This window comes from Alosa alosa, chromosome 19 (genome assembly GCF_017589495.1).
Source record: "Alosa alosa isolate M-15738 ecotype Scorff River chromosome 19, AALO_Geno_1.1, whole genome shotgun sequence".
In the NCBI taxonomy this organism is placed as follows: domain Eukaryota; kingdom Metazoa; phylum Chordata; class Actinopteri; order Clupeiformes; family Clupeidae; genus Alosa; species Alosa alosa.
Window position 1 is genome coordinate 19,370,558 of NC_063207.1, and position 13,108 is coordinate 19,383,665.

The 13,108-nt window shown below is 44.0% G+C and overlaps 1 protein-coding gene across 3 annotated transcripts in view; it reads right to left on the reverse strand.

Annotated features, from left to right (window-relative positions):
• The window catches only part of LOC125312408 (1-phosphatidylinositol 4,5-bisphosphate phosphodiesterase beta-1), a 45,602-nt gene that overhangs the window by 14,758 nt on the left and 17,736 nt on the right, over window positions 1-13,108 (reverse strand). For all 3 annotated transcript variants that reach the window (XR_007196615.1, XM_048270935.1, XM_048270936.1), the window contains exons 6-16: window positions 12,663-12,716; window positions 12,422-12,497; window positions 11,141-11,241; window positions 9,822-9,988; window positions 6,200-6,346; window positions 3,576-3,733; window positions 3,275-3,357; window positions 2,564-2,648; window positions 2,101-2,287; window positions 424-497; window positions 1-77 (exon numbers count right to left, since the gene is read on the reverse strand). The exon at window positions 1-77 is cut by the window's left edge and continues 20 nt beyond it. Coding sequence is in view for 2 of the 3 variants with exons in the window: in XM_048270935.1 (XP_048126892.1) it covers window positions 1-77; window positions 424-497; window positions 2,101-2,287; window positions 2,564-2,648; window positions 3,275-3,357; window positions 3,576-3,733; window positions 6,200-6,346; window positions 9,822-9,988; window positions 11,141-11,241; window positions 12,422-12,497; window positions 12,663-12,716 (1,209 nt within the window). In the remaining variant the exon portion in view is untranslated. The remainder of the gene's footprint in view (window positions 78-423; window positions 498-2,100; window positions 2,288-2,563; window positions 2,649-3,274; window positions 3,358-3,575; window positions 3,734-6,199; window positions 6,347-9,821; window positions 9,989-11,140; window positions 11,242-12,421; window positions 12,498-12,662; window positions 12,717-13,108) is intronic.

The window sequence follows — 13,108 nt, forward strand, 5'->3', positions numbered from 1 at the left end:
TTGAATTTTGTGGGCTGGATGTAGTTGACCAGGTTAGACATCTCCTCAGTGGCGATGGCTTCTGAGCCAGCGGTTCCCTGGACAAGACACACATACTTTAACATATCCTTGGACAGGACACACACACTTTAGCATATCCCTGCAGAGTCTTCACATGTCATTAACAAAAGACGGAAATTGTGGCTAAGCTCAAGCAGGGACTAAAATGGCCATTAGCAAAAACTGCCATTATCTTAAAGTTGAAGAACAGCAATCCAACTGAATATGATGGGAGAGGAACTTCACAACAGGATGGCCAGAGAAAGTTGGAGGAAAAATCACACACTCCTCACCCCCCAAAAAAGAGAAAAATGCTTTCATGACATTTTTATGCACATAGAATACAAAAGGGTTTGATTGTGAACTGTTGATGCAATACTGTACCTCATCCATCGACTTTTTACAGTCATCATCATCATCATCTTCATCCTCACTCTCAGCCTCCACCTCAACAGGAACTACATTTCATCATATCATATGTGGTTAACACAGTCCATGAAATATCATAATAAGGAATTATCCACTCTTTCTCACACAAACATACACACACACGCACACACACACACACACACACACACACACACACACACACACACACAAGCTGATGAAAACTACGGGGCCAGGATGAGGACAGATGTCATGTTGATTGTGAGCATGACATGACAAACCACAACAACCAAAAAAAAAAAAAAAAGAAAAGCTCAGTGGTAATATTGTGTTGGTTTGTAATGTTCTTAATTGTTAACAGCCAGAAGGCAGGCTGTCGATAAGGCAGCTGGCCTCCTCCAGATAAGCAGAGGGCAGTGGCTGGAGGTTGATACAGAGGATGAGCCCTCTACCATGGAGATGGAGAAGGGAGGAAGGGGGGCACTAAGCCTAGTCCAGTGAAACAAACAGATGTGTGGCTCTATGTGTGGCTCTGTGTGTGTGTGTGGCTGTGTGTGTGGCTGTGTGTGTGGCTGTGTGTGTGTGTGTGTGTGTGTGTGTGTGTGTGTGTGTGTGTGTGTGTGTGTGTGTGTGTGTGGCTGTGTGTGTGTGTCTGTGTTGATAAGAGGAGAGAAACGACAGCCCAAGGACAGGCCTTGAGACAAAAAGTCAGACAGAGTGGCTGAACTCTCCCAGACAGCCATAGCATTTAGACATATCCTCAATAGAATTTAGACCATTATCTATGGAAAGGCCTACATTTGTCCGGCGTCTGATTTCTATGTGAGGAGACATTTGATTTTGTGTCAGTGTCAATACTTAATTCTGTTTGTGTCATATTTGTCTGTAACTTGAGCGATTGCCCAGCCGGTAGGCATCGATGTAGCCCTGCTGAGAGACTTGCTGCGCAGCATCTGGTATCTGAGTCGGGGCAGGCTGTGCGGCGAGTCTCGCTGCCATGCATATTTCATGAAGGGGGTATTATCCACCACAGGGTCACTGAGCAGTGCACATTTGTCCCTGGACAACCAAGCAGGTACTCAAATCTTAAACTATTACTAACACATGATACTTATATTGGATCTTTATGGAAGGTTGTCTGCAAGGGATGACTGAAGCTATGCTGTGTCCTACATTAACCACTAGGTGGCGATAGGTAAACACTATGATTCATGACAGTGTGCAACTTTATCACATCCCTATCCGATCGCTTTATACATACTGTAGCATATACAAACTATTCTCTTACTATGTAATAAATGTGTAAATAAGCACTGTTGAGGTCATAACGCCTATAAATCAACAGAGGCTACGGAATATAAAAACACAAAATAAACACTTGACATACTATTTCTCAAATACATGGATAGATTGAGGTTATTAGTGAAGGATAATATGATATGGGGGATGTGATATGAGAAACTATATGAGATGTTGATGTTATCAGGCGTGGGATGTGATATAAGATACTGTATGTTGATGTTATCAGGCGTGGGATGTGATATGAGATACTGTATGTTGATGTTATCAGGCGTGGGATGTGATATGAGATACTGTATGTTGATGTTATCAGGCGTGGGATGTCATATGAGATAGTGTATGTTGATGCTTTCAGGCTTAGTATGGGACACATACCAGCGGGACCTGCACTGGGAGACGAGGGCTCGAACACGCTGGAGGAATCACTGTTGGTGTTGGACACCTGCTCTGAGAGCTTCTTCTTGGCACTGCCGTCCGAAGGCTTGTGGTGAGACTTCTTGTTCTTGATGAGGATTTTACCCATCAGCTCCTGAGGACTGGGCAATGGCACCCCATGTTCCAGCTGTGACGTAAGATTTAGTGAGTTTTCTCTCTCTCTCTGTCTCTGTCTCTCTTTCTCTGTCTCTCTCTCTTGGTCACAAACACACATCCACACGCATGCATGAACGAACGTACACATCCACACACACACACACACACACACACACACACACACACACACACACACACACACACACACCACACACACACACACACACACACACACAAACACACACACACACAAACTACATATTTAGATACTGTATACAGTGGCTGTGACCTTGTCTCAGGCACTTACTGGGTATTTCTCCAGAGGCTCAGTCAGCAGGGCATCACCAAATATTGATTTGCAGTATTCAGCCATCTTGGCTTGCTGCTTTGGACTGGAGGAACACAAACAGACCACATATTTAATGCTATTCAGTCTACAAGGGGAGGAAAGCATTGCTGTTCAATTGCACACCAGTCGTTTTGAATGTCAGCCATTTCCACTGATGTCAGTAATGATAATGACCGTGGTATTCCCATAGGAATAGGCCCATTATATTTGCAAGTAATTATGCTATTACAAGTTGCACCCTCTGCCTGGTTTAAAACAACACCTGATGGTTTATTTCTTGCTAGTCTTGCAGGCATGGGCTGCCTTGCGTCACTTTTAGATGAAGGTATTCTGTTATGTTCATTCGGTTTGGTCACACAACTCCATTCATTTTCTATAGACAACAGCAAATTGTATGAAACCAGCGAGATCTCTTGGTCATGTAACCAATCACATCTTTTAAGAAAGTGGTGGTTAGAGAGCAACTGCTCTTAGCTATTAGCACACATAGAATTGCCTAAATGACTTAACAGCTGACCCAGGATCTGAGACAGAGGCCAGTTGGATCTACAGCTGTAAATCCCTGCAGATGAAGGACCTGACAGAATGGCATGACAGGAGCCTAGCACACACTGGTGTAAGAATACAGAAGGTAAGCCAGGGACAAACAGCACAAGGCCATTCACTCACGAGTCCACATGGTTCTCAAAGGATAGGATGACAGGAAATGGGGACGTTTTGAAGGCGCATTCAGCAATGGCCTCTATCACTTCCTGGATAGAAAAGAAAACAAACAAAGAAGCATAAAGACCCATTTTATACAGTGTATGATAAAGACCCATGGTCAACAGGTAGCTGTTGGTAGCTGTTTCTGTAGCTGTTTCTGAGGCTGGCATACAGACTATGTGTGTGTGTGTGTGTGTGTGTGTGTGTGTGTGTGTGTGTGTGTGTGTCTGTGTGTGTGTTAGATATGGGATTGATTTGTGTCCACCTTGAAGGAGATTTCGGAGGTCATGGTGAAGCCGTGGGTGATGACCGGCTCCTCCTCGGCCGTTCGGCCCTTCCAGCAGTCCAGCTCAACACAGCGGCAGCCGGACAGCAGCGTCTGCCTGTACATCTCCACCGACGAGTTCCCCGCCAGCTGACCCGCTAACACAGACACATAGCAAACACACAACCTAGTTAGCACGCATGTCTATACACACACACACACACACACACACACACAGACACATACTAACACACACACACACACACACACACACACACACACACACACACACACACACACACACACACACACACACACACATACTGACACACACACACACAGACACATACTAACACACACACACACACACACACACAGGCCTGTTCTAGTCCCAGAGCTGAAAGTGCCTGTGGCTAATGCGCTAATGTCACTGCATGCTGCATGCATTCAACAACTGATCAATCCATTCGATTGCTGAATGGCTGAGTGAGTTAGCATCGCAGACAGCTTTTAATGGCTCATCTCTAGGCAGAGGACTGCTGGTTTCAATTGTCACAAAAGCTGTTTTGCTCTTAAATTAGCCAGTTAACTTGCAAAAGGCATGCCAAAAACACCTTGCAAACACTAACAACAGCACTGGTGGCTCCAACAGCACCATCCAACTGGTGACAGTGTGCTGTGAAAGCTGCCGTCACATTATGGTTGGGGTTCCAACCACAGATATACATAGTTCTAGGCCTGGGTGGCAGGTGCCCTTCAAATGTACCACTGAAATGAACTGATGATACCACAACTAGTTGTCTATCTACATATAACAGATCTAGGAGTTTATAGCTAGATATAGGATCTATATATAGGATACAGTATATAGAAAGGATATTATTGTTTAGAAAACGAAACAATGATATGTGGATTAACCAGGACAGTGTAGGCCCTCAGCAAATGCTAGCTAGACATTTTTGAATTAATATATATATATATATGTATATTTGCTGAGTTCTTGTGCAATAAAAAAACTATACATTTGCAAAATCAATTTGCTGGCATGCATCCCTGACATAAAACAAACCAAAAACAAACTAGGGAGGTGGTCAGTGCCTGTTTCCCTGAATTTATGGACAGCTGGGCGATCCTGGCGGGAAACGAGAGCGGATGTTGGAAAGATCAAGTAGTGAAAAGTCACCTTGGGCACAAACCTAAAACTTGGCAAACCGTGTCCGTGCCGGTGTCCTGCCAGGAGGGGTGAGATTGGTTGGCACCAGTCCTCCTCTGGCAGATCGAAGAATGACCGTCCCTGACTACTCCACTCTCTGAACCATCCTGCCATTCATCTAGTCACGACACTTCAAACACTCCACTGCTAAGCCACAGTGGCATCGACTTGAGTGGTGGCTTCCGAGAGACTACAAGGCAAAAATATCCCTTTCTGTTGAGCACTACTGAAGGCTTTCAGGACACGTCATTACTGTGCATGCACACAGCATGTATGGGAGAGGTGGCACCAGCTATGTGTACATGTAAGCAATGCATGTAGGCCCTCAGTGATGCCTTGATCTGTTAAGTGCATTGAGAGAGGCTGTCATCTGAAGTGTGAGTGTTGAGGGCTCTGCCAGACACTGTAATGATGGTCATCGACTCTAATTGAAGCTGACTCATTCTATTTTCTAGGATGACCTCTGTTCAGATTTTTCAACAAATGGAGCATTTTTGACATGGGGTCAAAACTTTTCTTGAGAGATTAGATTTGGCTTTCAGAAGTTTGCAGCACAAAGTCAAATACCTAACTGTGCTTTGCAGTAGGAAAAACATCACACATCTTTTCACAGATACACCAACATAATATGCAAACCCTCCCCCACATATATGCAAAGCTTTTCACATGGCATGAAACTTTTAAGCTGACCTTTAGCCCTGTCACAAAATGCCTTTACATTTTAGAGTGCAATGCAACAGTCTTTCCACAATCACTTAAAGAGGGACTGGGTCTCTATGGCTTAAACCTTAATCTATCTCAATCGAAAGGTCATTTCCTGTCTTAAAATCAGCTGGACCACCATAAAATAGCTTAAAATTTTGTGTACTTGCATTGACAATAAAATAATAATTCTACAAAATGATATGAATGTTGAAGAGTAACACACATGCACACACGCACAGAGAGAGAGAGAGAACTTTGGGCAACCCTGTTCCCATACAGTCATGCTAATAAAGCATCTTTGAATTTGAATTTGAATTTAAATGAGATAGAGAGAGAGAGAGAGAGAGAGAGAGAGAGAGAGAGAGAGAGAGAGAGAAATGAAGTACATGCAGACAGACCGACAGAGAACAAGAGTAATCGAGCGGGAGAGAGAGTAGTCTCAGGGGTGAACTGTGGTAGGTAGCGGCTGGTATCTGACCTGAGAGAGAGAGACAGAGAGAGAGAGAGAGAAAGTGAGACAGACAGAGAGAGAGAGTAGTCTCAGGGATGAAGTGTAGTAGGCGGCTGCTGCTATCTGACCTGAGAGAGACAGGGAGATAGAGAGAGAGAGCCAGAGAGATAGAGAGACAGAGAGATAGAGAGAGAGAGAGAGAGAGAGAGAGTAGTCTCAGGGGTGAAGTGTAGTAGGCGGCGGCTGCTATCTGACCTGAGAGGTAAGTGTTGTGAGAGGAGTTGATGAAGTAGTGGGACAGAGGGAAGGTCATGTCCTCACTCTGGTCCAATTTCTCAGGAGGAATGACCCCATTCTCCACGCTGATGAGGTATCTGGAGAATCCCTCCACTGATATCTGCCCTGTGTTTAACAGAGGAAGACACAGTGAGTTCAGAACACGGCTAGACACCCTTGAGAACATTCCGGCATTCCGAGCCATTAAGTATGTGTTGAATCACCAGGGAACTTCGATTTAATGCACCTTTAAAGTCACAGAGAATTATCACCTTCCCAGTCAGTCATTAGCGCTTTCAGCAGCAGCCAGAGCTGAGGCAGGAGGATTAGCTTCAGAATTGCAAACAGCCATCACATTAGACTCAGTCTGTAAGATCAGGGAGTTCTAAACGGCATACTGTGTGCACAGGGACGGCTGTCCCCTGTGACAAATTCTCATCACCAGTTTACATTAATTAGAGCTATTCTCTGCGGAGTGGCACAGGTAATTAACAATGGCCTTTTACAGAGGAGCGTCGACAAGAGAGACTACATGAAATGTTTCAGAATAATCTCTCACAGGGGAATGCTGCTGTCATTGGCGCCGCACGGCAGATGGGCTTCTTGCTGAGAGAGATATTTAGAAAGCACGACTCTGGAATGTCTTTTGAGAAGTTAGCAAACCTTTCATACGCTCTGGTAGCTGAAAAGAAAATTGAAAGGAAAATTTTGCCTCCCATGAGATCCCTGAAACATTCAAAAATGACAACAGAAAAAGGAGGAAGCATTGCTAGTTCATCCAAGCATAATCCGCCAAGTATCTTTGAGCAGAACACTTGCTCCTCTAATTCAATACAATCACAAAGTTGCACACTTCACGTCCAGCCCTTCCAACATGATGTCTGGAGAGGTTTCATGACTGACTGATGGGTTGATTGAGTGTTTGTTTGGCACGATAGTCTGTTTGATTGATTGACTGGCTGGCTTAATGGGGAAGGCCCTGAAGAGGCCCTGTTTAAATTGGTCTCCTTGGTGCCCCTACTTCAGTCCATCGAGGCCACAATGTCAATATGTCAATTGAGACGTATTGTGCTGAAGGGTTAAGCTAAAATAATCTTATGGAGGGTGTCTCCAGTGCTTTCGAGACGTGGTCCAATATAGTAACACATGTTGAGCATGCCTGCCCCCACAGTGCCTGCTGAGACACCAGCCAAAGGCACTTTTCTTTGCCAGGTCGTTGTAGCCTTCCATCCCTGTCAACTGCCCCCCTTCTGAGAAGGTGGACGAGTTGCCTGTCACCATGACAGCTGTGCGTCAGCCGAGCACAGAGGTCAGAGCCACTGTGTCCTCCATTGTGGCTCAGGGGCCCCCAGTTTCCTTCCTTAACCAGATCCCCCTGTCATTGCTCACCAGTCTCCTCACCGCCATTCCTCCTTCTCCCCTTATCACCAATCTGCTGCCCCTCACCTAACGTCCACATCCTCATCTCGGAATCAATTAGGATTAAGATCCCAATCTAGTGTTCTGCTGAAGGCGCCCTGCTGTGCAACGAGAGGCAGAAATATCTTGTCCATATTGCAGCATGACATGGCCTGCTCTGCCTCCCATCAGTATCTGTTGCTATGGTGATGAGAGTTAAATCGGTGGAGGAAGTACCCACACATTCTTTGAATACATTTTATAAACAGACATGCACAGACACGTACACACACACACACACACACACACACACACACACACACACACACACACACACACACACACACAGACAGAGAGAGAAAGAGAGAGAGACACACACACACAACACACACACACACACACACACACACACACACACACACACACACACACACACACACACACACACACACACACCACATTCAAAAGCATTTGAATAATTAAAAACTGCCATACTTCAAAAAGGCAACTGTTACTGCTCTTGGGTTAATGATGTTTTTCTGTGTTCACAAATGTGAGGTGAGCTTGTATCTCAGTTAGGACAAGGAACACGGAAGGACACGGAATCCTTGTGTGCCATCGGAGCGTCCTCCACATTCCAGAACACTCCATCATCAACACACCCAAGGTTCTTTGGGTCAGTTCAGAGTGCAGGTGCACTGTGCACCCAAAGTGTCAGAACAGATTAGAGACCCAGGCTGTCACAATGTGGAGCCCGAGGATAGCACACAGCTTCTGTTATTTTAGTCGTTCTTTCTCAATATATATGGCGGTCAAAATAAATCATCTTGTGCATGGATCGAGGCATCTAAAAAACATGAGGGTGGGCGGGGGGAGTATACTTGCAGACCAGATGGTAGGGTCTGAAATAATAATGGACAGAGACAAAAACAAGAAAGTGAAAAACGAGGAAGTGTGGCTGCCAGACAACAGCCACATTGTCTGTGTATTTTGATGGATTAAAATGAGCTATGGAAGAATTATGTTCCAAGATGGCAACTGACTCTGCTGTTGCAGACTCATCCCAGTGTCAGCTGTTTTATCCAGGTTGTCTTACAAGCCAACCCACACAAACAGCCAAAGTGAAATGAACACAGCCAACACGTCTCCCTTATGTTTTTTAAGCCGACATACAGAACAATAATTCAATCAGCAATCAGGTCTTTTCTCAGACACACAAAAGGTAGAGATGATCAGAGTGATATGTCATCGGTGACTGGCATTTTTATTCCACGCAAAGTCTCGTCGGTGGGCCAGGACAATCATCAGTGAAGACATTATCTGCTGGTATTTTGATAATGTGACCATCTAGCTCAAGGTGGATGGGAACTGAAGAGAATAGAAAAATGGGTAACAATTTACTTGGATAGTCCACAGTTTTTACAAAAGGCTTGTTGAAATTGAAAGTCTTTGTAGTTCTTCACAGAACATCCTCTTAACCAAACCCAAGCCCAAGCCCTAAACCCTAACCTTAACTATGGTAGCCATTGTTAGGGTTAGGGGTTTTAACAGATATAGTTTAGGGAACACATGTTAACCATTATTACTTAACTAATGTGTGTATGTATTAGTGCTCAAGTCTGTATTACAGTAAGCATCATTTCATATCGGTATTAGGTCTTTATTGAACAATTTCTTAATCAATTTCTTATTCTTAATCAATAGGTAATTTATTGTTGATATGTAAGGTTGCTGTTGTATAGTATAGCTCAACATAGAGTTTATAGACTCCTAACACACTGTCTGAATATGTGACTTATAATGACAGAATAGTAACATATTATAACAATGTTTTAGAAGGCTATAAAGTTTCTATTTTCATCCATACTATAATAACCTTACATCAAGACCAAGTCGCTTATTAAGGATTTACCAAGGATAAATCACCTATTGAGTAAGAACAAGAAATTGCTGAATAAATACCTAATACATGTGTAATGATGCTTAGTACAGACCTTATTGAGCACTAATACCTGTACACATATTACTTATGTATTAATGGTTAATTAACGGTTCCGTAAAAAATAAGTGTTACTGACAGGGGATATCTGAACTTCTCTAGATAGTGTACACTATAGGGCACCATCCAAATAAAGTTTGACCAAAACACCCAGTGCCATCATTTGATGTTTGCCCACTCAGGCAAGACCACTGACAGACAGACCTTTCTGGAGAATTTCCGGGTTAGGCTCAAACTTCTCCATGAGCTGTTGAACTTGGTCTGTTTTCAGTGGTGGATACAGGATCTCATTGAGTCTGGGATCACGCTGCTTATTGTTGATAAAGTCTGTCATCTGCTCCAGGTTCATGTAGGTACGGCCTTTTGCCCCCCTACAAAGAGGGAGAGAGAGAGAGACAGAGAGGGAGGGAGAGAGAGACAGGGAGAGAGAGTAAAAGAAAGAAAGAGAGAGAAAGAAAGAATGCAAAAAACAGTCAGGATCACTAAAGAGATCCAAAGAACCAAAAATCTCTGAAAACTAATGTCATTAGTAGACATAGCACTAATATAAAGAGTGTTTTGCAGCATCACTGCATTCGGCAAATGGTATCATGGGTCTTGAAAACGCTGTACTTCATAAATAGTCAAAAGACTGGGTTTCCAAATAGAGGCAAGAGTTGGCCAGAATTGCGTTGGTGTGGGTGTTGAGATTTTGTTTCCCTTTTTTACTTTTTGGAAAGTCATTTCTTTTTGCGGCATTCATCAAACTTCAAACTGCAATAATCGGGAAATAAATACATCTTTAAATACAATCTGAAAAACACCAGGTGTTTCCAAATGACCTTCTGTCTTGATGAATAATTAATAAGAGCTATACTTGAGTCATTATGACTAACATGCAGTACATTGCTCTGGGGTTGCACAACTGTTCAGCCTGCGCTCTAAAACATAATGTGGGAGTCTGACCAGACATTCACAGTGGGAGAACCCTACAGTATCTTGGAAAGTTAGAAATAGATAGCCTGGGATAGCCCAAATACAATAGCCTGGGAATACCAATAAAACCTTTCGGCAAATTTGGGATATCTGCAGGTCCATCTGGCCAAGGGGCCATTGAAGCCCATTTCCAATGTTCCTAAAACACAGGCACGCAAATACAATCGCTAATCCGGCATGGATGTCTATTTCTTTGGAATTGAGTAAACAACTGCATTTAAAACCTTTGTTTACAAGATTTCTACATGTTTGAAACGATTTGGTAAGAGTTTAATGTACCAATTTAAGTTTAATTTCACTGCTAGTTACGCCCCTGCTGAAAGTCAATGCACCTTTTCCAGACCCACTCCCACTTGTACAATTGTAAAGGTCTGGGTGTTCCCAGGCTACTGTACAAATACAAAGGCTAAGTAAACAAATCAATTTGCTATTAAAAACAAGAATTTGGACATTGCTCATAAACAATGTACCCTTGCAGAGCATACAGTGCAGCAGCTGGAAAATGGTATGCCAGTTTGTAAGAAAAGAGGAAAAATGCAATGGCTTACTGCTCTGCAAAGATCTGATTGATTTCCGGCCTTGGACAGATGTTGCTAAGGAACGCTTTGTAAACTTCAGGAGTGAGGTCCTCCAGGGGGATGGAGTCGTTCTGCAGGGGAGAAGAGAGGAGAGGAGAGGAGAGGAGAGGAGAGGAGAGACAGCTTAGTGATGCGGATCTGAAACAGATGTATCTGATAACAGAAGTGACTGTTTCTTAAGGACTAAACACAGCTCGACCCCAAGCCCTGGCCTTCCTAGAGGTCTGCTGATGCATCCATCACACACTGATATTAATGAATAACAGGACAGATGATCTGAAACATTATTTGGGGGCACACTAAAAATAGAAATGGGGTTGACGAGTTTATTTTTTTTCTATCAATAATAACCAAAAGCTCAGAGCCAGTATGACAAATTAATTGGAGCTAATGTCCCCGGGAACGTCCAGCACATCTGACGTCAAATCAATCAGATCATGAGTCCAATAATGAACAAAGTCGCCTGTGTGAAAACATTAGTCAATGTCATTCCTCGCTTGTTGTCCTACGTCTGTTTCTCACCTCCGGAAACACTCGAGTGAATATTCAAGCGCACCGGTCAATGCGATAAGCTGCGCCCGTAGCCTGCAGGCAATTACCGCTTTGTTGGACACAAGCGAGAAGGAACATGCAGGAAAAGATGAAAGCGACAGGCTACCCAGTGTGAGTCACCGCGAGGACACGGGCACGGGGAAGAGCTTGACAATAACTCTGCATTAATTACACATTCTCTTCCCCAGGGCCAATCCCCAGCAGGGCTTTTAGGAACTTGATGGAGTCCGGGAAATCTATTCTGCGCCCGCCCCTTAGGACAATAAATGGCTTAAAAGAGCACCAGTGCAAATAAATAAGGTGTTTCTGTCATAATACAGTCATTTCAATGGCACAATAGAATAAAATGACAGGCTGTTTGCCGTTTGTGTGAGTACACAGGAAAAGCTTATATTGCGAAGGTCAGGTGGTTCTGCCGAGAATGGACGGTCAAGATGGCATGTACTGTATGTAAACAGGGCTTAGTTTATAAGCGTGAGGTTCAAATTCCGAGAGCAAAGCAGGAGGTTTACTTAAGTGGTTAACGGACTGAGCTCTGAGCTGTCGACAGATGACACATTCTATACGGGAATGACTCTCTAAAGCAGCTGGAGGTCGCTACAGTGTCGATGCTTCCTGCCGAAACCCACAGCGCTCGCTGTGAGAGTTCGGCGCTCTCACGGTCAGGAGCTGGAAGTGGCGTAGAAACCATATGCTCACCCGGCCTGACGGGAGGTTACAGCTCTCCAGCGCCGTCTCCACACGCTTCCGGTCGGCCGAGAACATGCGGCATATGCTGTAAAAGAGACAGGCAGCAATCTGTGGTGATAATCACTCTTAACGCTGCCAGAGCAGAGCGCACTCACACACCCAGACTGGGCTCTGGCCTGCCGTGAGAGGCAGCGAGAACAGCATGCGTGAAAATAATAATAAAGAAATAAATATGTGTGTGCAAACATACTTCTTCACTGGGATTCGACCCTCAGGGTTTGGTTGAAGCTTCAGTCTTGTGAATCTGATAGAGGGCATAGAGAAACACACAGATTAAATCACTCATTCATGATGGCATTAAATATACAACTTAGATTAGGTCAGTTATTACTTTTCAAACGTTTTAACTATTAAAAATCCCAAAAGTCACCGCCACAGTCTCTAACGTGTTTAAATGTTCAAGCGTTCATCTGAGAAGGTTTACTGTTTTTAAAAATCAAATACAGAATAAGAGCTACACAGCAGTTAATTTTCCTTAGTTGATACTCATGACTAGGATTTCTCCAAAATAGGCTAGAGCAGAGGGGGGAATGAAGACTTCATTTTCAAGGCAGCCACAAGGGAAAAGCTGCCAATTGGAATCCTGCTGTGCCCCTACTCCTCGCTGCGCTTGCCCAGGGGCCAGTAGCTTCAGGT